This window comes from Protopterus annectens, chromosome 11.part0, assembly GCF_019279795.1.
Source record: "Protopterus annectens isolate FY-2018-M chromosome 11.part0, PAN1.0, whole genome shotgun sequence".
NCBI lineage: Eukaryota > Metazoa > Chordata > Ceratodontiformes > Protopteridae > Protopterus > Protopterus annectens.
Genome location: NC_056745.1, coordinates 637,260,307 through 637,287,173, shown reverse-complemented (window position 1 = coordinate 637,287,173; position 26,867 = coordinate 637,260,307). Strand labels below are relative to the sequence as shown.

The following is a 26,867-nucleotide window of genomic DNA, read 5'->3' as shown; positions in this document are numbered from 1 at the left end:
ATGGCATTTGTATGGCTACTACCTGGTCTAGCATTGACACATTTGTGAGCAATTACAAACAAGATATACTGTTCAAATCTAGATCTTTTTTTGGCTGCACCATTGCTTGGAATGTTGTCTCTTGAAATCACTCGAGGTTTTACTGGCTGGGTTCTCTGTCCCGCAGATTGAGATGGGTGGAAAAGACAACAGTGGATATGGAAAGTTTTGTACTTACCATAACAATAGATTTGTGTTGTCATCTTCCATCCATCCCAACCGACCTTCCCTCCTTCCACTTCCAAATTTGCCACGTTAGTTCTTCCCCTGGCTGACTGGGCAGACCAACACCATAGCACTCCTTTGGGAGCCCATATAATACCCTTGCACTTTCCTGTTTTTCTCTCTGGTGAGAACTTGGATTTTTCAAAGCTTCTTTAGAGGCTAGAATAAAGCAAACTTAATCGGAGGAGATGCTGTGAGGGCAGGGCATTGTGGGTAGAGGAGGCAGATCTCGAAGAGTGAATATTCTGTCAGTGCCGGCAACAGTCCCTTTATACCGACAGATTGAGATAGAAGCAAGAAGACAACATGGCTCTCTTGTTATGGTAAGTGCATGATTTTTGATCTGATGTTTTCTTTTTAAGTCTTCCTCATGATGGGGTCTCTGATCCGACCTCTGGATCCAGCTCAGCCACATTCTATGGACTTGAATCAGACTCTGAAGCTCCTCCCTCTTACCCACAGTGCACCAAATTTACCCAAGTATCTCAGATCTCATTTGTCACTTCAGCGTCTGGACGCAGGTCTTGTGCTCTGAAGGTTGTGGGAAATTTTTCCTTTGAGAATTTTGAGAACTTGTGCTATTTTTTTCTGTAAGTCCTCCCTCTTTTATTTCTTTTTTTCTGTGTGTGTGTGTGTGTGTGTGTGTGTGTGTGTGTGTGTGTGTGTGTGTGTGTGTGTGATAATCTTTTTCATCCTATGGAAAAAAAAAAAAAGTTAAATTAGTAGATGTTAAGTTGTCAATCTCGCCTTCATTCTTGCTGGATGGGTTCGGAGCCGATCCTCGGCTCCGACTCGGCCACTCTAAAAGCTCAAGAGCTAGTTCCACCGGCTCGAGGCTCCCCTATATCCCACATTGCTAGGTGGTAACTCCCCAGATCTCGTTTGCCGCTACGCGATCGAGGTGCTTTTTTCAACCGGCTCAGGTTAGTTGAATCTTTTGACAGTTTTTAGTCAGTCAGAAACCCCTTTAAGTTAGCTCCCCTTTATAACTTAAATAGTTAAATACCTTTAATCCCTTTTAGTTAATTTTCGTTAGTTTACCTATCCTAAATTATCCAACCTTTCCCTTGGGCTTTAGGCCCTCTCCTCCCTTGGTAGTTGGAGTGTCTGTGTTTTGTAGGGAAATTTTTTGTTTAAAACTTTGTAAGTTAAAATTTAAAAGTTTATTGTTTTAAAAGTGTAATCGGTGTGTGTGTGTGTTTGTGGTTACACTTTTACTTATCTTTGGACATGTCCAAAGAATCAAAGGTCTCAGGCTTCAAGAAGTGTGACTCGTGCTGTCAGAAGATGTCTCTGACAGACGATCACACTTCTTGTGTTACTGCCTGGGACCTTTGCACCTGTAGGACTCATGTGCTGTTTGCCATGGCTTCAGCCCTAGAGTCCTGCAGGAGCGAAAAAATAAATTAATTCTCAGAGGCTTATTAAAGCCTGAGGGTCCCTCCACTCAGTCATCGGGGAGACCCTCGAAGTCCTCCAGACCTTCGGCTGCAGCCTCTGAGCCGACTTCTGGGGGCTGTAAGTCCATTCGAACATCGGCTCCGCCTGGAGCCGATGAATCTCGAATGCATGTACCCACGCTGTCCTCGGCTCCGGCCGGAGCCGAGGATGACATAACTGAGTCGGCTCCGATCGAGATGTCGGAGCCGACAACTAAGAAGAGGTTCCGTTCCCCATCTATCAGCTACTTTCATTTGGCTCCAGCATCACCTTTGCTGTCTGAACGGAGCCATAGATCCCACTCTTCTAGGTCTTCCAGGTTATCGGACCACGACCTTCAGAGAGTAGTGAGTCGACTTCTTAAGTCCGAGGCACTAGCCCAAATGCTTCAAAGTCCGACTCAACAGTCGAAGACTACCCCCGCCACTCAAAATATGCCTTCTCTGACTCTCTTGAGTTCGGACCCGACACTGTGGTGGCGTCGGAACCGATACCTCTGTCTTCGGTTCCGTCGTCGGCTCCGATGTCTTCCTTGGAAGAATCTCGGCGCTGGACTTCCCTCGTCGGCTCCGAGGGGGCGAGTGGCATCGGACCCTTGTCCGACCCCGCTCTCCTTCTCGGTGCTTCGGCGCTGGTGAGTTCGGCTCCGACATCGGCCTCGCAGCCATCACTGTCGGTGCAGGGGGAGGTTTTCAGTTTTTCGGAACGGAGACCTCCGGCTCTGCCTGATAGGGGTGCCTTTGAGGTCATGAGGAGCGTGTTGGAACCAGGTTCTAATCCACAGTCGGCTCCTTCTGCCCTTCCCTCCATGGTGCCTCCGGTGATTTCTACTCACTCTCTTGTCCCCGACCGTAGAGAGCCAGCTCCTCAAGTTTCCCCTGTGGGGATCTCCTCCTCTTCCGAGGCCTCTCCTGACCCTGTAGGAGAGCCCCCTAGGAAGAGGCAGTGTAAGAGGAAGCACATTGACTCCCCTGAGTCTGTCACCTCTGACACTGATTTAGAGGATTCTGAAGGTTCCCCTCGTTCCCCCTCTGAAGATGTCTCCTTTGCAGACATCCTCGAAATCTTAAAACAGAGGGGGAATTGGCCAGCCCTCAACCCTTCAGAGGATGAATCAGTGTACCTTGAGGCGTTTGGCTCTCGCCCTTCCACCTCCTGGGTGTCCCCTCCCTTTGACCCCCTTATGCAAGTGGTGGCAAAGAAGGCTTGGGCGGCTCCTGACTCAGTGGAACCCACCCCCAGGAGACCATCTAAGTTCATCACGTCCCCCAAAGACAAGGATTTTCTGACCAAAGGCGTCTCTGTTGATGCTATGGTGGTGGCTGCAGCTACCAAGAAGGAGTTAGCTGATCCTTCGGTACCTGTTCATCCTCCTAACAAGGAGTCTAGGTCGATGGACAGGTACGGGAAGCGGATGTTCTCGTCAGCGACCTTTACAATGAGATTGCTGAATTACCTGTGTCATTTTACTCGACTTCAGAGGGACTTACTCAAGGAAGCGAGTGAGATGCTGAAGGACCCAACAGCTGCGGGTTTTCAGGATAGGATGAACTCTCAGCTGGCTACCCTTAATTCTATAACCAACTCCTCCATGCGCCTCCTTTCATATGCGGCTGATGGAGCAAGTAGAGCAGCAGGTACAGGTGTAGCCTTGCGTAGGCACGCCTGGATGCGGCTTTGTAACTTTGCGGACCCCTTTAAGGCGTCCTTCACTAATTCCCCCTTTGATGGATCATCCCTCTTTGGTCCTCAAGTGAAGGAAACCTTGACTAGGTGCGAGACTGATGGCAAAACTCTTTCTGCCGTCGGAGTCCGTTTTTCTACTCCTTCTAGACCTTACCCCAAAGGTCAGAAGGGGGGAAAGATGTGGTTCCGTAAACAATCTCAAGGAGACTTGCCTGACGCACAGAGTCGATTCCCCTCTAGAGGCAGAGGGGGGAACAACAATGGTAGACGCCGTCCCAGAGGCAGAGGGGCAGTCGAGAATCCTTTTCCGACAAGCCCTTTCAGCATCCCTGAGGTGTTGCCCGACTGTCCACCTTCGGAGGCAGTCGGGGGAAGATTGTCACTGTACCCAAAAGCCTGGCTATCCCTAACTCAAGACAAGTGGGTACAGTCTATCATTTCCGAAGGCTACAGAATCCCTTTTCTTTTCATTCCGAAGCTGTCCAAAAAATCCCTTCCAGACGTTCCACCCAGTCAAAGGGAGCAAGCAGCATTAGAAATTTCAAAGCTGCTTGCAAAAAGAGCCATTCAACCAGTGCCAGCAGACCAAGTAGGATCCGGAACCTACTCCAAATTCTTTTTGGTTCCAAAGAAAACAGGGACTGGAGACCCATTTTGGATCTCAGCAACTTGAACAAGTTTGTCAAGAAAACAAATTTCTGGATGGTCACGCTGCAGTCCATTCTCCCCCTTTTGGAGCGGGACAACTGGATGTGCTCTATAGATCTCCAGGATGCGTACTATCACATCAAGATGAATCGACGCTCCAGGAGATTTCTCCGCTTCAGGCTGGGAACCAGTCATTTTCAATTCAGAGCCCTGCCCTTTGGTCTCACTACAGCCCGCCGAGTGTTTACCAAATGCATGGCAGTGGTAGCTTCTCATCTGAGACGTCAAGGATTCCAGCTGTTTCCTTATTTAGACGACTGGCTCCTTACAGCCCCCACCAGGCATCTCTTACTCCTCGCCAGAGACTACACCTTTCGCACATGTCAGGCACTGGGCATCTCAATAAACTACGAAAAGTCTGTCTTGTCGCCTTGTCGTGTTATTACTTTCATAGGCGCAAATCTAGACACAGTCAAGCTGTCAGCCAGACTCACAGAGCAGAGGATAGCAGACATTCACAAACAGGTCTTTCTTCTTTTACAGAACAACAAAGTCAAAGCCAGACAGATCCTGAAAGTCTTGGGGATCATGGCTGCGGCCATCCCTCTCCTACCATTAGCTCGCTTCCACATGAGGATTTTACAATGGATGCTCTTCACACAATGGTCTTATCAAAGCCTTCCAATGTCCCATCCTATTCGGATAACTCAATCGTGCAAGAGTCATCTCTCTTGGTGGATCACATCCCCTCAGCTCCTCCTAGGGAAACCCTTTGTCCCTCCCCCTCCGGTTGCTACAGTGACAACGGACGCCTCCCTGATCGGGTGGGGGGGGCATTTCCAGGGCAGGTCAGACCAGGGCATGTGGCAACCGTTCGAGTGCCACTTGCACATAAACGTCCTAGAGATGAGAGCAGTGCTCCTAGCGTTGCAAGCTCTACAAGATTCTCTTCCCAAAGGAACTATAGCAATCCATACAGACAACATGTCTGTAGTGTGGTACATCAACAAACAAGGTGGAACCAGGTCTTACCCCCTATGTCGAGAGGCACTCAGACTATGGCAATGGGCGATCTCTTCTCAGCGATTTCTGTTAGCAAAGCACATCCTTGGGAAGTCCAGTGTGATTGCGGACAAATTGAGCAGAGCTATTCTCATGCCTCACGAGTGGTCTCTGAACAACTCAGTGTTGGAGAAAGTTTTTCGAAAGTGGGGCAGGCCTTGCTGCGACCTTTTTGCTACTCCCCAAAACAGCAAGTGCGACGATTTTTCCACCCTCTTTCCCCAACCAGGCCATCCCAGCAGAGACGCTCTAGTGCACGTTTGGCCCCGGGGACTTCTCTATGCCTTCCCTCCCTTCCCACTGATATCCCAGCTGATACAGAAAGCCATCGCTCAGGAAGCTTCTGTGATCCTCATTGCCCCTTACTGGCCTCGACAAATTTGGTTCCCCTTTCTCCACTCTTATCTGTTGGAACAACCTTGGCATCTGGACCCAGTTCCAGACCTTTTGACCCATCAATCGGGTCAGTTGCACCACTCCCTTCCCTCTCTGAACCTCACAGCTTGGTTCCTCCAATTCCGACCTTAGCCAGGCTTCCTTTGTTATCTCACTCAGTTAGAGATATCTTAATTGCCTCTCATAAATCTTCCACTCGGAAGATTTATCATAGCAAGTGGAGACGTTTTTCCTATTGGGCGCAGTCAAAGAACATAGATCCTTTCACTGCTTCTATTCAAACAGTTCTAGACTTTCTAGCCAAACTTTGCCATGCAGGTTCGTCCCCTTCTACCATTAGAGTTCAATTGGCTGCAATTTCGAACTTTCACGTTGGAGTCTCAGAGTCCTCTATCATGTCTCACAAACTCTGCAAGGCCTTTTTAAAGGGAGTCTTTCTACTCAAACCACCCATCAAAGATCCTCCTCCTCAATGGGATCTCAACTTGGTTCTCGCATCCTTAATTCTTCCCCCCTTTGAACCTGCGGCTTCATGTTCTATAAAATTACTTTCGTGGAAGACACTCTTTTTAGTAGCTATCACCTCAGCTAGAAGAGTCTCTGAACTTCATGCTCTGTGTAGTCGACCCCCTTATTTAGTATTTCATAAAGACAGGGTGTCCTTGCGTACTAACCTGTCTTTTTTGCCCAAAGTAGCTTCATTGGCAAATTTGAATCAAACCATTGAGCTTCCCGTTTTCTTCCCAAATTATTCTAATAGGTCAGAACAAAAGTTACACTGTTTAGATATTCACTGCCAGCTTAGGTACTATCTAGACAGGACCAAACAATTCAGGAAATCTGAACAACTGTTTGTTTCTTATGCAGAAGGTAGAATGGGCCTTCCAGTCTCTAAAGTCTCTCTCTCTAGATGGCTTACTTTGTTGATTACCCTAGTGTATGAGATAAGACATCAACGGTTGCCATCCAAACCCAGGGCTCATTCAACTAGAGCTTTAGCCACTTCGGTAGCTTTCCAAGATAGGCTGCCTATTGATTCGATTTGTTCTGCAGCTACTTGGGCTTCTCCCCATACCTTCATTTCTCATTATAAGTTGGACTTGGCCTCTAGAGACCGAGCCAACTTTGGTTCCACTGTACTCAAGAGTCTGTTCCGATAGGCCACCCGGGAGAAGGTGCTAGGGACGCGGTCCCATCCAGCAAGAATGAAGGCGAGATTGACAACTTAACATTTAGAAGTTATGTACCTACCGTAACGTTCCATGTTAGTTGTCTTCTTCTCGCCTTATTTCTTGCGTCCCATCCTCCTTCCCCCTAGCCAGGACAGCCCTAGAAGAGTTTTTCTTTGTTCCTTATGGAATTTTATTGCTGGCCTTAGCTTTCAAACGAGATCTGAGGAGTTACCGCCTAGCATTGTGGGATATAGGGGAGCCTCTAGCCGGTGGAACTAGCTCTCGAGCTTTTAGAGTGGCCGAGTCGGAGCCGAGGATCGGCTCTGAACCCATCCATCAAGAAAGAAGGCGAGAAGAAGACAACTAACATGGAACGTTATGGTAGGTACATAACTTCTAATTAGTTAGTTCTTCTCGTTTATCTTCGGAAATTAAATTTAATCTTAAAATTTTAACCTTATAGTTAAAATTGTATTGTTGTTGTAACTCGCCTAAGGTCATGTTAGTTGGCCTTTAGCTTTGGCCGTTTGTTTTTGGCAGGTTTTACTTTGTGGTGGTAGACAAGCCTTTGCCTGGTTTCAAACATTGCACTTCTTGTGGGCATAAAATCCCCAACCAGGATCCCCACAAGGAGTATGTATGTTCTTGGGGGCTGATCATTTAAAAGCGGATTGTTCTGTGTGTGCTTCCGTCAATCCGCATGCGTTGGCTGATAGAAGAAACAAACTGATTCTCAGTGGCCTTCTTCCTTCCTTGACTCCGGAGGCTCAGACCCCTTCCTTGGCTTCTTCTTCTTCAGCTTCCACAAAAGGGGCAAGAAAGAAGTGTTTCCCTGAGGGACTGTCTACATCAAGAAGTCAGAGAAAACTTCAGATTCGACTTACTGGGTTCTAAAGAAATTGCCTCCCCTTGCAGATCCATTAACATTTTCGGATCCAGGGGATGATATTTATTTATTTATTTATTTGTTGACCGTGAAAGTCCACCTGGCCCTACGACCCATTTTCAGTGGAGGCCCGGGGAGAAAAGCTCCATACAATCACAAAAATGTTTACATAACATCAGCTTAACTTTGAAAGTCAAGAAAGTTTTTTACATAATACAAATTGAAGTAGATATACAAGACAAATGCATATTATAGAGGAATACAATACTAGAAAATAAACTCTGTGTTAAATCTTTAGTATTTCTGTTTGTATATTCTCATAAGAATACTATTTAATTAATTCTGTTTAATCAGCCACAGAAATAAAGAAAGCACGAGAGATTGGATACTAAGGCAGTGAAAACTGAAACTATATTAAGTTAGTAAAAGTATTTGTAATGTATAGTGGCCAAAACATTTAAGGTGGTTTAATCATACGACTACAAGAACAGACAAGGTTATTGAGATAGTGTTCATTTGGTGCAAATTTAAATGTTTTTAAAGAGTCTAGTTGAGTAATAGAGAGAAAGAGCGCATTCCAAAGTTTGGCAATGGCATGGTAATAGAGACATTTTCCAGCCCTTTTGTTGGGTTTAGTTATGGTTAAGAGTTGTCTGTTAGAAGACCTAAGATGCCTAGTTAGGGGTGTGTGTTTGTATTATAGTTTGAAGGGATGGGCAGTAGTTTGGATTATTTAGTAGTTTGTGGGTGAGAGTAAGTTGGGAGTAATGTAGGTAATGAGGGAACTCAAAGCAGTTTATAGATTTAATGGGCAGGCAATGATGTGTGCCAGCTGGCATGTTGGAGACAAACTTAGCAATTTTATAGTAGCATGAATGCAGTTTGTTCAGGAGAGATATGTGTAGGTTAGTGAAAATGCATCAACCATAGAGGAGGAAGTGCAGAAGTAGACTATTAGCCAGTTTCAACTTGGTAGACTTGTCCAAATAGAGTTTATGCCTATAGAGTTTGCCAAGCTTAAAATGGGTCTTTTTGATTTGGCTGAGTATATGATTCTCAAAGGATAGTTTGTCAGTTGTGAAGCCAAGTAGTTTGGATCTTTTTACAATTTCAGTTTCTGTATTGTTTTAAGAGAATATTTTAAAGTCTAGACTTAGAAGTTTGGTTGTGAAGAGTAAAAGGTTTGATTTTTTGGGATTAAGTAGCAGTTGAGCTTCATTAATCCAGGAGTCGATGGAAGTAAATGCATTTTGTGTTAACTTTAGGAGATCTGAGGTGTTAGAGGATGTCATTGTAGTTGAATCATCTGTGTATTGAATGAGTACTTTGCAGGGATGCTTTATCGAGATTATTAATAAATATGTTAAAAAGCAAGGGCCCAAGAATAGACCTTTGGGGAACGCTTGTGTTGTTGAGCAGGTAATCGGATTGCTTACTTTGCCATCTAACAGATTTTCTGTTGTGTAGATAGTTATAGAACCAGGTTAGAGTGTGTGGGGAGCAGTTTACGATCTCAAATTGTAAAAGTAGTTTTGAGTGGGACACTATCAAAAGCTTTTGATAGGTCTAGTAGGATCACTGTTGTCAGTAGGCCTGCATGAAGAGCTTTATATACAGTGTTGGTAAGTGACAGTAAGGCTGTGTGCTGGCCAATAACCATTTTGGGTGGGTGCGAGTAGGTTATTGTCTGTGAGATGTTTTAGTAATTGAGAATGAATACGCTTTTCTAGAATTTTAGATAAAGGTGAAAGTATGGAGATGGGCCGGTAGTTAGATAGATTACTGGTCTCACCGCCTTTGTGAAGGGGAGTATCAGTTGAGTTTTTCCATAGTTGTGGACATACGATTCAGAGATTGATCGGTTAATGAGAATGCTAATTGGAAAAGCTATAGAATCTGCTGCAAGTTTTAAGTATTCAGCTGGGATGCCACAGGAAGAGGGGAGCATTGTTTTAGTTTTGAGAGCAATTTACAAACTAGAGAGGTGGTTACTGGTTTAATGTAAATAGAGGAGTGGGTGGGGTTTTGTTGGAATTGCAATTGATGTGGGGGGAGTGGTTAGAGAGTGTACTGTCATTAATGTTGCCAATTATACTTTTGTTAGTTTGTAGAGAGAAATCATTGACATGTTTTTGGATAGTATCAATAAAATGAGAATTGAAGGCTTGGGCAATTTCTTGAGGGTCTTTGTCAGGAGATGGGAGTGGTTATGTTGAGTTCCAGGATTTAGGAGAGAGGAAACAGAGTTCCAGAACAATTTGGGGTTATTTTGTTGGGTAGTGAGTTTAGTGGAGAAAAAGCTTTTTTTTTATCATGGATGACTTGCTTTTTGGCTTTGTTACAGAGTTGCTTATATCTGAGTTCAAGTGGTGGGGTTCTATTTCTATGCCATTCATTCCAGGCTTTATCCCTGGAGGTAAGTAACTGTTCAGTTTGTTTAGTTAGCCATGGGGCATGGTTAGGCTTTACTCTTTTGGTACATGCGGGGGCAAGACTGTCTAGAATATCTAAAAATACTTTATTGAAGTAGTTGACTGCTTCATCCAGTGGGAGAAATTTGGTAGGGGACTAGTTGTGAGTTTTTAGAGAGACTAAGAATAGTTGTTCATTGAAATGGGTAAGAGTCCTAGTTGTTCTTAGACAATGCAGTTTGTCTATTTGAAGTTGTGTATAGGCAGGAAAATGGTTAGTAAAGGTATTCGGTAGGGCCCCTGCCTTGGTGAATTTTTGGGGATGTGAGACGAGTATCCAGTCTAGAGTTGATTCTGTTTGTTTTTATACCTTACGAGTGGGGTTTGAGATGAGTTGAGTAAACCTGTGCAAGTTAATACTATTTACTGGGGAGTCAGAGATGAGAGTTAGCCAGTTTATATTTTTGTCGCCGAGAGTGATGGTTTCATTTGATGTATTGAGGGTGGTCCAGGATAGTAGATCTTCCAGAGGAGGTATGTTTTGACCTGGGGGGAATATAGAGTACAGCAATACATAATTGTTTTCTGTTGATGTGAAGGTTAACTAGCAATAATTCCATATTTTCAAATGTTGGTATAGGTTTATCATATGGTGTAACAGCTAAAGTGTCACAGTAGGTTAATGAAACACCTTCACCTTTTTATGTAGCTGATCATTTCTATGTATATTATATCCTGGAGGGATTATTTCAGTGTTAGCAATATGTGGTTTTAGCCAGGTCTCTGTGACTGCTACAATATCTGGGAGTAGTGAGAGATCCAGGCATGGAATTTGGTGGTTTTGTTACAAATACTACATATGTTAATTGTAGTGAAGCAGAGGTTCTTGGCACTAGAAGAAATGTTTTGGGCAGAATGGTTGATTGGTCCAGGGTTGGGGTGAATGTCACCACATAGAGAGATGGCCTGGTAGTGACATGTAATTACAGAGGGATGCTGAGTAATGAAGAGAGGCCTGTGGTAGAGGTTGTAAATTAATTTTAGTTTGATTATGACAAAGGCTCTAATCTTTGTAAGGTGCCAAGTATGAAAGTTGAATAAAGAGGGTGAGATGCCAGAGAAACTATTGGTATTAGTGTGGGGTGCAATGGGTGATGTGGAATATGTTGAAGTTGGGTATTGGTATATAGTATGTAGGGAGGTGGTGTGGGATAGGAAAAGAAGAATGGAGGTAAGAGAGATTAATGTAATAGAAGGTTTTGATGTATAATACATGTTAGGAAAAGGTAGTGGAACTATAGTTAAGGAGAAGAATGAGGAAGATTCAGGAAGGGAAAGTATTAAGAAGGAAGTTAATTAGGGTGGAGTGAATGGAGAGGATACTGGTGTAGGTGTCTGGGTGTTGATTGGGGGTTAGACAGGAAAGGGAAGAGCTTATGGAAGGTATAAATATAATTGATGTGAGTGTGGGAGAAATGGGGGTATAGGGTAGGGGAGTGTAGTGAGCCCGAGCGGATCAAGGGTGAACGGAGCAGGCAGAAACCTTGAGGCAGCTTGTCAGACCACAGTAGAAACAATCAAGTTAACAATGTGTGCCTCAAGACAGTAGAGCAGTTAAGAGTAGGCAGTTCCTAGAGGTAAGAAAAATGCATGTAATAACAACCTAACACATGCTGCTTTATTAGTTTTGTATAGTTTTGCAGCTCTTGATAGTAGCAGTTGCTAAAAAGAGAGAAGAATTTTGGGAGAAGGGAGAAGGTTCAGGGGGGAAAGATAGGAGAGTCCAACACTATTTGATTGAGTTAGTGAGCATGCCACTAGTCAAATAAGCACTAAAGTTTTTCACTACAGAAACTTATTACCATATCACCTCATCCTTTGTTGGCTCCTATGTCAGATCCAGTACCTCAGGATCCAAGAGCCTCACTCTACTAAGTCAAAATTCACCCAGCCACCCTCATCGGCTTCATCTAGGTCCTCTAGAAGCTGGTCTGAGGTGGATATGGACAGGATGATGAAGAGGTTCCTCAAGGCCCAGATCCAGATGGAAGTAGTCTTGCCTCTGGCCCCTATCAGATCTGTGAGCTTCCCTGGCCATATCACCTGAATTCCTTCTCCAATCTGACCTTCATTTTTGGAGTTACAGGATTCTTGACTGCCATGTGTGCCGGGCTTGGTGCAGGGGAAGGTCCCTTCCTTAACACCGAGGTTACCCTTGATTAGCCCTTTTCCAGTTCTTTCTGAGCAGAGTGAGCCTCGGAACTGTGTCCGGCGGAATGGGGTTGGCTCCATCTTTGTCAGAGCCATCTCTTCCCCTAAGAGCTTTAGCACGTGACAGCTTAGGTCTAGTTTCTTCTGAAAGTCATGAATCCGGGATGAGTCCTGGCTTTTTTCCCCTCTATGGTTTTGGCTTTAGGGGAGACAAAAAGGACTTCTCCTGGTCTGTCAGCTTTTTAGGTAGTGGAGATGGTTTTCTCCTAAGTTGGAGTTCCATCGACACATGTCCTGTAATCCACCCCCCTTCCCCTGTCAGATCTAGGCGTTGAGCCCATTCTTCCTGCCATGTGTCTACCTTTCCTGAGTGGCCTTCAAGAACTCCCAGGTCAGGAAGGATCCTCTTCTTTCAACAGTTCTCCAGAGTACAAAGCTGTGGAAGTCCCTCGGAAGAAGCTGTGCAAGAGGAGACACATTGACTCCACATTGGAGTCTTTAACCAATGACACTGACTTTGGTGAGGGGGAAGGATCCCCCTGATCCCCACCTGAGGACGTCGTCTTTGCGGACATTCTAGAGGTCCTGAAACAAAAGGTGGGTGGTCTGCCCAACCTCCTTCCACTGAGGAGTCAGTTCTCTTGTAGGAGGTCGGGATGGGCCCATCTACGTCTTGGGTGAGCCCCCCCAATGGACGTCCTAGTTCATTTGGTATCCCACTGGGCATGGAAGGAACCAGACACCATTGAGCCCATACCGAAGTGACCCGACAGTTTTCTGGTACCCTCAGCAGATTGGAAACATTGGAGCAAGGGTCCCATAGTTGATGCTATCATGTTGGCAGTAGCCACTACGAAAGAGGTGGCAGAAGAAACTGCCAATGTCAATCTGCTTAACAAGGAGTCTAGAACGTTGGACAGGATTGCAAAGCGTGTTTATGCCTCAGCCACCTTTGTGCTGAGGTCGTTGAACTACCTGGCCCATTTTACCCAGCTTCAGAGGGATCTGATCAAGGAACTCTCTGCATCTCTCTCTGAGTCCATGACTGCAGAGGAATTTAAAAATGTTTTTCCCAAGCTGACCACTCTATTGTCCGTCACCAACTCATTGATGAGGTTAATTTCTCATATCATGGAGAGTACCTCACGAGCAGCTGATTCAGGACTTTCCTGGATGAGGCTATGTGATTTCATGGAACCCTTTAAGGTGTCCTTTTTGAATACCCCTTATGATGGCTTCTCTTTGTTTGGGCCATTGGTTTGAGACTCTCTTATCCGCATCAAAAAGTATGGGAAGACCCTTTCTGGTGTAGGAATCAAATTTGCTACACCCCAGAGGTCCTTCTCCAGGAACCTACATGGAGGCAAGAAAATGTGGTTTCGCAGAACCCAAGGGCCTTTCCAGGACCTATGCGGGGAACCCTCCTGTAGAATCAGAGGGGGAGGGTTTCGTGGTAGACACTGCCCTAGAGGTGCAGAGGGTGGTCCACAGAACCAGGGCTTTAGAGAAACCTTTTCTGATAAGCCCTGCCAGCACTCCTGAATTGCTGCCCAGCTGTCCGTCTCTGGAAGCAGTCAAGGGCCGACTAGCTTTCCACTCAGAAGCCTGGACCCAGTTGACTCAAAACCATTGGGTGCTAAGCATAATATCCAGAGGCTATTACATTTCCTTTTTTCTTCTTCCCCTGAACTCCAAGAGCCTTCCTGTTGTGCCACATAGTCAGAAGGAGCAGGCAGCACAAAAAATTCAACAATTGCTGCAAAAAAGAGTCATCCAAGAAGTCCTAGCCTAGCAAACAGTATTCAGAACCTACTCCCGCTTCTTTTTGGTGCCAAAAAGGACAGGGGACCTAAGATCCTTTCTGGATCTAAGCAAGTTGAATGAATATGTAAAGAAGTTGAGATTTCAAATGGTTACGGTTCAGTCCATACTGCCACTGTTGCACAAGGACAACTGGATGTGTTCGATACATCTCAAGGACACGTACTGTCACATCAAAATACACAGGTGCTCCAAGATATATCTGTGCTTCTAACCTTCCAACTTTGAGCCAATCATTATCAGTTTAGAGCACTGCCCTTTGGGCTCAACACAGCCCCTAGGTGTTCACCAAATGCATGGCAGTGGTAGTAGCTCACATGAGGCTCAAAGGATTGCAGGTGTTTCCATACTTAGACAATTGGCTCTTCACGGCTCCAACGAGGCATCAGCTAATCCAAGCCAGGGGTTACTTAATCAAGTTATCTGATTCTGTGGGTATCACTATAAACCTGAACAGTTAACGTGACTATTTTGCAGAACCTGGAATTTATAGGGACACATCTGAACACAAGGGATCAGATAGCTTCTCTCTCTTTGTACCGCATAACAACTCTGAGGAATCAAGTACAGGAACTGTTATCCTAACAGGCCCCTCCTGCACAGATGGCCTTACAAGCCCTAGGATCCACGTGAGCACTTATCCTGTTAATTCGTCTAGCAAGATTCTTGTGCAGGTTCTCCAGTGGACAATGGCAGTGCAATGGTCCATCTTCTTTCATCTGCTGGCACTTACCATCAGATTGACTCCAATTTGCAAGTGTCACCTCAGCTGATGGATGCAGTCAGACAATTTACTTTTAGGCAGGCCTTTCTTAAACAATCCCCCTATAGCCACCGTAACCACAGACACTTCCCAGTTTGGGTGGTGGGGCATTACAATAGAAAGATGGTCCAAGGCACGTGGTCTCCTGTTGAGACCAGGTTGCATATCAATGTCCTATAAATGAGGGTAGTTTTTCTAACATTGCAAGTCTTTCAGGACGCTCTTCCCTTAGGGATTACTACAGTAAACACCTACAACATGTCACTTGTCTGGTACATCATCAAACATGGAGGAATTCATTCATATCCCTTATGCAGGGAGGCCATGAGGGTGTGGGAGTGGGCGATATCTTCAGACCGTCTTCTAGTTGCAATGCATATCCCAGGGAAAAACAGCAATCTGGCGGACAGCAAATTGCATGCTCTTCAGTCACTGGGGTCAACCTTGGTGCAACCTCTTTGCCTCTCCCCTCAACAACAGGTGCAGCAAGTTCTTCGCTCTGATCCCTCCTCTGAGCGAGTCCCTGAGGGATGCAGTAGTCCACAACTGGCCCCCATGTCTCCTTTATGCTTAACCTCTTCTTCCTCTCATCCCAAAGTTTCTTCAGAAGGCAAGCAGGTTGAAGAGCTCTGTCATCTTCATTGCCCCCTTCTGGCCTTGACAGGTGCAGTTCCCCTTCCTCTGGTCTCATCTGAAATATCCTGGCCAAGTCAGGACCATCTTTCTCATCTATTAGGGATGCCGAATCCAAATCTTCGTGCCCTGAAACTGACTGCTTGGTTTCACCACTTCCAGCCCTAGTGAGGCAGTCCAGGCATAATGCCCCGGTCTGAAAGATACTTCTAACTTTGCAAAAGGCTTCCACCAAAAAAGTCTATACTGGTAAGTGGAAGAGATTTATCATTTGGGCTACAATCAAACCGTGACCCGTTCTCAGTGGCAATTTAAGATGGTCTGCTATTTCTTAGTACTCTGTTTGAGGAGGGTGCTCGCTTCTTGACTATCAAGCTTCAGTTAGCTGCTATTTCTAATTTCCATGCTGCAAGTCAGTCTTGATCCCTGTTCACTTTTAGGTTGTAACGTTTAATAACTAACGGCAAACAAAAATAAAAACAGCTGGTAAGTGCTTCCTCGATTAGCACGACCACTTCTTCAGACCATGAGTAAAGCAAACCAAATGATCAGATTTGAAAACCAAAACAACCGATCACAATCCTAGAACACTTAATTATGGTTTACGTAATTCTTAGCTATTACAATCATAAAATGTATACATAAAAATTCAAAAGTAGAACAAATCCTTAAAAAGAAAAACCTTTATCGTAAAAGAGAAACCATATACTAAAAAGTCACCAATAAATAAAATATTTGCCTAATAAATTTTGTTCAGATAAGACTCAAAAATTGTAGCTACCAATCGAAAACTAACTGCAGCATCTTGTAGAAATATATTGCATTAAAAAGAGCACTCTCATCAAACTAATCAAACAACTCAGTGGAGAAATAAAGTCTACCAAAGACAAATTTGAGGTGAGTTTGGCCTCCTAGGACAAGGACAACCAGAAAGCATTCTTTAGCTATGTCCGCAACCTCAAAGGCAATACACAATTGTGTGCAGAGCTCATGGTAAATAGAGCCACCTATACTGAGCCAGAAACTCATAGCAAACCTCCTAGCTGATAAACTCAGCTCCAGCTTTACCCCTCACTCCCCATCAACCTTCCCTCTGGAAATATCATCAACTATAACTCGCTCTACTATCACTTCGGAACAAGTACTTTATGCTGTGTCTAAGACCAAGAGCACTGCATCAGTGACCCAGACAGTATCCCAGGATGCCTTCTAAATAGAATGAAACATGACCTATCAGAGCCTCTGGAATTACTATTTAACTGTAGCCTCCAAACAGGTTTCGTGCCTCGTAGTGCAGAAAAGCACCAGTCATCCTTCTGCACAAAGGTGGGCCAACTACAGACCCATAAGTCTCACTAGTCTTATATGTAAAGCCATGGGAAAAAAAATTCATGGCGATATCAGTAGAGATATAGTAAACCTCCAGACACTGGAATCAACCCAATTTGGTTTCTTCAAGGCGGATCGTCCCTACTCAGTGTGGTGGACTTCTTTGAGAAGGTCACTAAAGCAATGAATGAGGGCAGAATCATTCACACTGCCTACCTTGATATGGCCAAAGCATTTGACACAGTACCCCACTTGGGTATTGTTGACAAACTCAAGAGGTTCAGTAGAGACCCATATGTCACCCGGTGGATAGCCAAGTGGCTCGCAGACAGGACCCAAGAAGTTAGAATTGAGGAGTCCACCTCTACAAAGAGGCCAGTCATAAGTGGAGTCCCTCAGGGAGCAATCCTTGGAGTGGTCCTTTTTGGCATTTACTTCTCAGAAGTCAAGGCCAATGTCAGTTGTCTCTAGCTCTAAACTAAATTTGCAGATGATTCTAAATTAGGAGTTGTCATTGAATCTCACACTGACACAAATGTTATCCAGCAGGGGCTGACACAGACAAACAACTGGTGTCAGAGCCATGGACTAAAACTAAATGCCAAGAAATGCATAGTAGTATCCTGTGGGAAGTCATCCATCCCTAGTAACTATCATATTGACAACACACCCCTTAGAGTTGGCCTAGTAGTCAGAGACTTAGGGACACTCACAGATAGTAATCTAGTCTTTGACCATCATGTGTCTACAGTGGTGAGGAAATCATTCTATGTTGCGCAACTTATAAACAAAGATATGGCATCTAAGTCCAAAGAAGTCATTGTTCCACTGTGTTCAGCATTCACCAGACCTATCATTGAGTATAATGCCCTCTTTGGTATGTACCTAATCAGGCATGTCGAACAGTTGGAACATCCACAGAGGTTCCTTAGTAAAAGAGTGCAGGGCAAAGTAAGATGTCCTGTACAGACTGCCTCAAGGCCCTATCCCAATATTCTGTCTTATACAGTCTTTTGAGGGGAGATCTATGCCTGGCATATAGGACATTGTCAGACCCCACTCTGACAGACCTCCTGCATATCCACAAAACAAACAGCACCAGAAATACCTGTTCTAATTACTTGAACCTTGCCTGTGATATAAATAGAACCTGCTGGAGACATGGATATGTATCCCGGAGACTACCGTGCCTATGGAACAGGCTCCCCATCCCTGTGAAGCAGAGTTTCTCCCTAACCCAGTTCAAATGCAACTTGGACAACTGGATGGGAAACCAGAAATTCATCCCTGGTTTAACACCTATGTCTGTAATTGACACAGGCGACCTGTAAATGGTTCATCTCCCAGGCCCATGCTTACACTTATCAAGGGTATCAGAAGTTGTCAGAGTTTTGGGATACATGACTAGGCTTAAAAAGGCCCTTATGGTCATTAGCCTAGTAAACACCTATGAATCTGTGAAACTATTAAGTGTTTTAGGATTGTGATTGGTTTTGTTTTTAAAAGTGATCATTTGCTTTGTTTTATTCATGGCCTGAAGAAGCGGACGAGCTAACCGTGAAAGCGCTTAACAGCTGTTTGTCTTTTTGATTGCCGTTAGTTATTAAATGTTTGATTCCCAGCCATGTTGGTCGTAGGAGTTTTTCATTTTATTTACTTGTATGGTATTTCGGCGACCTTAACTCTATAGAGCAGCATTTTATTTTGTTTGTCACTTTTAGGTTATGCAAATCCTTGATGAAAGGTGATTTCCTTGTTGAAGTCTCCCATCAAGGGCCCCTCCCCTCCTTGGGATCTCACAGTCGTGTTTCAGGCTTTGACCCTAGCATCCTTCTAAGCAGCTGCAAGTTGTGACATGAAGTTTGTCATGGAAAACCATCTTTTTGGTGGCTATAACTTCAGCTAAGAGAATTTCTAAACTGCAAGCCCTGTCTTAAAGCCTCCTTACATAATGATGATTTTCATAAAGACACTGTGTCTTTATGCACCAATCCTTCTTTTATGCCCATAGTAGCCACTGAAAACAATATCCACCAATCCATCCAATTACCAATGTTCTTTCCAAATTTCTCCAATAAAGGGGAATATGTTCTTCACCTTTTAGACATTCATAGACAACTCCATTTTTACCTGCACAGGACCAAGCAACACAGGAAGTCTGACCAACTCTTTGTAGCCTTTTCATCTAATAGACTAGGACAAGTTAGTTGTCTTTTGGCTTTTTCCCAGTATGGGGTCGCCACAGCAGAACTCCAGTCCGCTAATGATTGGCGGTAGATTTTTATGAAACGCCGAGGTGCCAGCTCGACGCCCAACCTTCAACGAAGGCACACCAATTTACGCACACATGTCTTTCGAACGCTACCCAACCGCAGGGAGGACATGCAGACTCCACACAGAAGGCACTCCCAAGCCAACCCGAAAATCGAACGGGACCTCTTGCTGTGAGGTAACAACACTACTGTCGTACCACAGCGGCAATTTAATAGACTAGGGCAAGCAGTGTCTAAAATTACCTCGGCAAAATGAATATCTAGCAGCATTTCATATATTTACTCACTCAAGATACTGGAATTACCTAGGCCTTCCAGAGCATATTTCACCAGAGCCATGGCTGTTCTTCCGCCTTCTATTCTAGAACCTCCAGTAATAATATTTGCGCAGCACTGACATGGTCTAACAGTCACGCCTTTGTATCGTACTACAAGTTGAATATCATCCCCAGGAGCAGGGCTTCCTTTGATTCAGTGGTGCCCCGGCATATTCTTCCATGAGGGCCACCCGGGATCTACGTATCTGAGGAGTCTGACCCTATCCTAGACCCTCCAGAGCATATTCCACCAGAGCCATGGCTCTTCTTCCAAATTTTATTCTAGAACCTCCATTGATGATTGCGCAGCACTGACATGGTCTAACAGTCACGCCTTTGTATCACACTACAAGTTGGATATCATCTCCAGGAGCAGGGCCTCTTTTAGTTCAGTGGTGCTCCGGCATATTCTTCCATGATGGCCACCCAGGATCTATGCATCTGAGGACTCTGACCTTATTGTGAAGAGAAATGAAGAAGACAACATCAGATTAAAAGGTTGTCTTACCATAAGTTGGCATCTGTGTTGTCTTCCTTCATTCCTCCTCACTTTCTCACTCAACCATTCCCCTGTCTGTTTTGTTCTAGAGGATCCTGGAGTCTGAAGGGACTTTTATGTCCCATGTCTGAGCCTTATCTGCCATTCCTTTTCCTGCATAGGTGTTAGATGTATGAAGTCAGCAAACTCGATATGAGGTATTTGGGTGGATGTAGTGCATTATGGTTAAGAGGGATGAGCTTGGGAGTCTGATCCAAGTCTGTACAATGTGGATGAGCTGGATCCGAGGGTTGGATCAGAGATCCCATCATGAGGAGAAATGAAGAAAGACCACACAGATGCCAAGTTATAGTAAGACATAACCTTTTATTTATCTCATTTGTTCCATTTTCTTTCTGTTTTCTCCACCAGTTTAAACAAGTAAAACATTTAAGACATCCAAAACATTCCAAACCTATGTACAATGTGCCCCCCCCCCATTGTCTTCCCATCCGCATTTGTGGCATTTATGTTGGATCATTGTTTGCTATCTTTGGCCACCTTCACCCCTACCGGTACAACCCCTGCCTTACTTTACTCCTATTTATTTATGCAGTCATTTTTCGTTAAGCCAGGATCGCAAATTTCTGATTTCTCTTCCCTTATTTTCTTTCTGTTACCCTTGCTTGCAGTTAAAAGTTACATCATATTCCTAGTTCTCTGGCTTGCAGCTCTGCCTCTGTATATGTAATTTGCTCATTTGTACCTCTCCCATGTTGTGTTACTAAAAAATAGGAAGCAACATTGTAACAGCTGGGCACAAAAGAGAATAAAAATTCTCTTTTGTGCCCTATTTTTACAATGTTGATTCCTATTTTTGGCTTCCCTGGAGAGCATTGTAAAATTATACATGAGCTTTCATTTAGACAGTCAACAATTTGATTTTATCCCTTTAGTAATGCTCCCTTGCCAGTATGATTATTTTTTTCTACTATTTCCCCACCTTCTCTTCAGCTCGATCTCTGACCTTGATGGTCTGTACTGCTCCTTCCTTCTCTGTTCCTTTTTTTCTTCCATGTTGTTTCACCTTTCATTTCTCTTCTTATCTTTTACTTTTGTCATATGCACTGCCCAGCACCTTTTGGTTTCATATCAGGTATAAATGTTGCCGAAAACTGTCTTTATTTGGCTAATATTAGTTTTCCCACCAGGGATAGTGCGCACTGATCTAGCCAAATACTTCCATGCCATACCCTTAAGGTTCCCATTCAAATGGTCTTGAGGAAAATTCTGGCTCACAATAATTCAGTAATTTAATTTATTAGCCGGAGTGATTGTTTAATTGTTCATATTATACTGAAAGTTTGACATTTATTTCTTAAGAGGAAAAGATGCAAAGAAGGTTAACAAATACTCTTTCTTTTGCATAAATAGTTTTTGTGGTTGTATGTGTGATTTTTCTCTTTTTTTTCCCCTTTTAAAGGTGCAATGTATATTTACTGAACAGGTGGGGAGAAGTGATAAAATGTTTTTGAGTTTCTTAGTATAGAGAGTTAAGAAGCCAAGGCTGAAATGCAACACATAAGCACTGCTTGTTTGATGAAAGTTTGGTAATTGCCATGTCAAAAAATAAAATGACTTCTGTGTTTATACAGGCAGTCACTCCAAAAAGATTGTGCACTATGCATAAAGATTGCACAATTTATATTGCTTGGACCTGATATGTTTGTTTCTGTTGCAGTAAAAGTGTCCTTGTTAAAATGTACATTACATGTTGTAATAGAGTATTTCTTTTTCAGTATGGCAGATTATTTGAATTATGTCAGCCAGTTCATAAGAAGTACCAGTTAGCTGTAACCAAAATCTTTGGCAGATACATGAATGCCATTGTTATTACTACAGAGAAGGTTGCAAGAGACTGCATTCGATTTCTGAAAGAAGAAAGAGCTGAACCAGAAACATTCTTAGCACTAGACTATTTGAATGTAAGTATACTTTTGTGTTTGTTTTGCATACTTTAAACCATATGTGCCCTGCCCCTTCCCCCCAGTTTCTTTTCCTTATGGGGTGAAGACTAGGTAGCTAGAAGTTATGTTTGAACATTTTTTTTCATTTATTGCTTTATACACTGTTTCCCTCCTACTCTTACAGAGGCACAGTACTGCAAGTTTAGAAAAGGTGTCACCATTTCCTGTGTCACAAAGTGCTTCATTTCTAATGGTTGCTGTCCTGCCCCATTTTTATGAGCCCTGTGACCAACCCTTTTTATCTTAACTTAGGTATGTTGTCATAGTATATGATATCATCTTCCCTTTGGCAGGGCTTTCCAGCATTTAGATTAATAGTGAAACCTGGTTGCCATCTGATCAGACTGACACCCTGCTCCATGGCTATTTGTTGGTCTTTTACTTCATTTGTAATTCCTAGATATGGTTTTAAAACTTTCTAATGGATGTTCTTCATGTTTCACTGTTGCAGTCAATACATTTGGGTAATCTGCTGGCAGGTTCCACTCAGTCGGCCTGATTAACAAAGTCTTGGGTCCTGCGTCGGTTGCTGTCCCTTCTTCTATGATGTCAGGGATATAAAACATGCAGCCGATGCCATTACATCAGTCTTTCTTGCTGTGTGGTACCCGAAGCAGAAGTAGTTTGCAAGTGCCGGTCGGACGACTCCTGAAATTTTCATTTTCGAATTTCAGAACCAAAGTCTTCATCTTAAAGCCAAGTACCCCGTTGGGGAAACTTTGTCTTGCTGCTTACCGATGTCAGTAAAAGTTGATAATTGCATTACTTGTGGAAAGCAAATACCTCATAAAGATTTTCATCTGTACTGTACCTTGCCTAGGCCCTGACCATGACGTACCTTACTGTCGGTTTTGTGCTTTATTTAATCAGCGCACTATCTGTCGTCGGTAAATTTTTGCCTCTAAATATTTCGGTTCTCTGTTTAATTATCCAGAAATGACGTTTGTTAGCCATCCGACTACTGGGATTCCAAAAAACCGCAAAGAAAAAGGCAGAGACAGGCCATCGAGGTCCAAAACTGCAGACAACGCTTCTCCTAAGCCAGTCGCCAGTTCGCCAGTACTCAGTGCGGCACTTTCGCAGCTCCTGATACCCACCACTTCTGACTCGCAGGCCTCTACTGAGAACATTCGGAATGCCGTGAGATGCTCCACCTGTGGAACCCCCGGATGTCTCTACCTTGGATGGGTCTGGAGCCGCTGTGCAGGCATCGGCTTCTGAGGGTGTATTCAGGCCTACAGACTTGCATATTAAACCAACTCCACTTTCTATACTAAGGCCTAAATCTCAATCTATGTCTAGAAAACCGATGCCCAGGCCACATGTTCAGGCCCCCATGCCTAAAAACAAATGATCAAAATGGCTGAAGATCTTATTACTCTAATCAGGGGTAGTCACCCCCCCCCCCCTTCTAAGAGGCCTAGGGCTGAGCTTGACTATGTATCTTCTGATCAGGACTCTGTTTCTTCTTATTCTTCTAATGACCTGGATTTGTCCATCCCTACTTATGAGGATTCTGATGCAGAGGATTCCATTCCCTCTGCTTCCCCCCTGAGGACTTTTCTTTTGGGGAAACTTTACATACCTTAAGGGAGCATTTCCACTGGGAAAGTCAGGAATTTTCTGAATCAAAAAAGAGGCTTAGGGGTTTCCTTCTACCTCATCATAGGCTTTTGGCTATACCTCCTGTACTAGACATTGTTGATGATGTGTTTTCGGAATCCAGTATGGCCCCTGATTCCCTGCCTCCGGCTCCTAGTAAACCTGACAGATACTACAGGGTTCCTGAGTCACACAAGTTCCTTTTCAAAAATCTTGTTGCGGATCCAGAAACCATTTTTAAGGGGCCCAAGGGCATTAAGGCTTCTATTGCTAAACATCCTACCCCTTCTGATAGAGACTCCAGGGCGATGGAGAGATTGGGTAAAAAGGTTTATACTTCTGCAACTTTGGCAATCATGGCATTAAACTGACAATTTCGTATGTTAAAATATCAACAGCATATTATTTGACTGCTTAAACAGAAAATGATGTTGATTTCTGACTGTGTGGAAAATAAAGATTTACACAATTTATTGCATTCTGCTGAACAAGTTGGAAAACATACTTTGCAATGTGGTTTTGATTCTTTAGAGGCCTCTTGCAGGGCTGCTGTGACTGGGTCTGTGCTTAGAAGGCATGCTTGGCTTAAAGAGCAATCTCTGCCTGATCATGTTAAAGCAGAATTGTTGGATGCTCCTTTAAATCAGGACCGCCTGTTTGGCAATAAGGCTGAAGAAGTTCTAAAAAAGATGGAAGATCAAGCTAAATCTATGCAAACTGTAAAATATTTCTTACAAGTGCAACCTCCAAGATTTAGTAGGCACTGGCCTACTAAGAATTGGTCCTTTCCAGTTCCTTCCAGATCCTCTCAAGCCAAACCCAGACACACCAAAAGCTCCAAGTTTCAGTCCCAGGGGACTTTCAGAACTAAGCAATGGGGGGGCCTCCACTTCCAAATCTGGAAATAACAAGACACCCCCCTAAGGTAAACAGCCTCAATGACTTTCCTCTAAAATTACCAAGCACTTACCTTTTAGCCGACCCTTTGGGGGGAAAAATTGCTCTTCATGCAAAAAACTGGGAACTTATAGCCCAGGACAAATGGCTTTTAAATATAGTGTCCCAGGGATACAGATTTCATTTCCACACGTTGCCAACACCAAAGGGGTGGCCAGACCTGCCCCCAAATCAGTGGGCAGAGGCACAAAAACAAGTACTTTCCCTCTTAAACGTGGGGGCTATTCAACCTGTATCAGAAAGAGGAAAAGGGACAAGGTTTCTATTCCAGCCTCTTCCTGGTACCCAGAAAAGACAAATCATGGCGTCCAATTCTGGACCTGTCTACTCTAAACACCTTTCTGGACATTCCAAAATTCAAGATGCTGACTCTTCACCAGTTACTTCCTGTGCTAGGCAGAGATGCCTGGTTGGCAATTCTAGATTTAAAAGAAGCTTACCTGCATATCCCAATCAGGGAATCTTGCAGAAGATACCTACGCTTCAAAGCAGGCTACTTGCATTATCAGTTCCCTGCACTGCCCTTTGGCTTGTCTACTGCGCCCAGGGTATTCACAAAGTGCCTGGCTCCAGTAATTGCATTTTTCAGGCAAAGAAATATTCAAATATATCCATACCTGGACGATTGTCTAATTCAGGCAGAAAACCCAGGCCATACTTCTAAATCATCTGGCTTTTGTAAAAAGGGTTCTGACTTCTCTGGGGTACTCCATAAACAAAATAAATCACAGCTGGTACCCTCTCAACAGATTACATTCCTGGGTGCAAGCTTGAATACAACTGCCCAGATGGCTTTCCTCACGCTAGAAACACAAATTAATTTGGTAACTTACGTCAAACAAGTGGCCACAAAAACCCTGCTTTCTGCAAGACAAATACTGCAAGCCTTTGCGTTCATGGCCTCCTGCATTCTTCTAATTCCATATGCAAGACTGCATATGAGGAAACTTCAGTGGTACTTAAAAGGTCTATGGAGTCAACATTGTCACAGCCTGGAAACAATGATTCCTATCATACCTTGCCTATGCCTGGAGTTCTGTGGTGGGCAGAGGCTTGCCACCAAAACAAGGGACTTCCATTCACACTACCGCCTGCCACCCAAACCCTAACTACAGACACATCAGACTATGCATGGGGGGCTCACATGGCAGGGAAGTGCATTCAGGGCAAATGGAACCCAAATCAAATGCACCTACATATCAATCAAAAATAAATGTTAGCTTTACAGAATGCTCTGGCAGCCTTCAAGGACTACATTCTTCCAGGACAGCTAATAGTAAAGACGGACAACACCACGGTTATGTGGTACATAAAGAAGCAGGGGGATACACATTCCTACCCCCTCTGCAGACTAGCCATGGCATTGTGGAACATGGTCTTGAACTACCAAGTGCACCTACATGCTCAATTCCTGCCAGGAAAACTGAATACACTGGCAGACAGACTAAGCAGAAATCTCATGGACCCACACGAGTGGAAACTGGAACCATGGATTTTCAACATGTTGACAAGCAAATGGAGGAGCCCTGACATAGATCTATTTCCCTCCCCCCAGAACTACCAGCTGGACAAATTCTGCACAAGGACTGCCCACAAAAAAGCCTGGAAAGTGGATGCTCTGTCCTTCAGCTAGAAAAACCTATCAGTCTACACCTTTACCCCTTTGCCTCTGCTCTCTAAAGTTCTGCTAAAAGTCAAACAGGACAAAACAAGAATGATTTTGATTGCTCCAGACTGGTCACGCCACCACTGGTACCCACTCCTCTGCAGTGTGTCATACATATCTCCCAGGCACCTGCCTCAGACACCTTCCTTGCTGTCTCAGCAGGAGAACCTAATTCTGCACCCTCAGCTCCCAACATTGAACCTTGCAGCTTGGCTAATCACTTAAATTCACCCTTAGCATCCCTCAGCAAATGTGTAATGGATTTCATCTTGGAGGCGAGAAGACCTAGTACTAGAAAATCTTATGCTGACAAATGGAAAAGATTCTGTGCCTGGAACCAGTCTTTAGGGATGAGCACAGCAGCGCCCAATTTTCCTCAGATTTTGCAATACTTAACCGAGATGCTTCTCAAGGGACTGTCTTTTTCCTCTGTTAAAATCCACGCTTCAGCTATTTCAGCTCACTGTAACACAGAACCACCCCTCTTTCCTCATCCTCTGCTCAAGCAGTATCTCAGGGGCAACGAACTTGAGACCACCCAGGAGAGCTCCTACCCCTGCCTGGGACCTTAACTTTGTTTTGAGGAAGCTCACTCTACCTCCTTTCGAGCTAGCTGCTACTGCAGACTTAAAATTTCTTTCTTGGAAAACAGCCTTCCGTTTAGCAATCAATTCAGCTAGAAGGATAGCTGAATTACAGGCCCTTGTCGCAGTGGAGCCTTTCATCATCTTTCGTGTTGACAGGGTATCTCTGAGGACCAATCCATCCTTCATGCCCAAGGTGGTTACCAGTGTTGGCTCTTAATCAGTCCATTCATTCGCCAAC

At 44.1% G+C, this 26,867-nt stretch overlaps 1 protein-coding gene across 1 annotated transcript in view; it reads left to right on the top strand.

The window, feature by feature from the left end:
- Positions 1-26,867, top strand: part of SMC1B (structural maintenance of chromosomes 1B) — a 3,759,116-nt gene that overhangs the window by 2,026,765 nt on the left and 1,705,484 nt on the right. Inside the window, exon 11 of the mRNA XM_044087233.1 lies at positions 21,590-21,775. Within this exon, the coding sequence (XP_043943168.1) occupies positions 21,590-21,775 (186 nt within the window). The remainder of the gene's footprint in view (positions 1-21,589; positions 21,776-26,867) is intronic.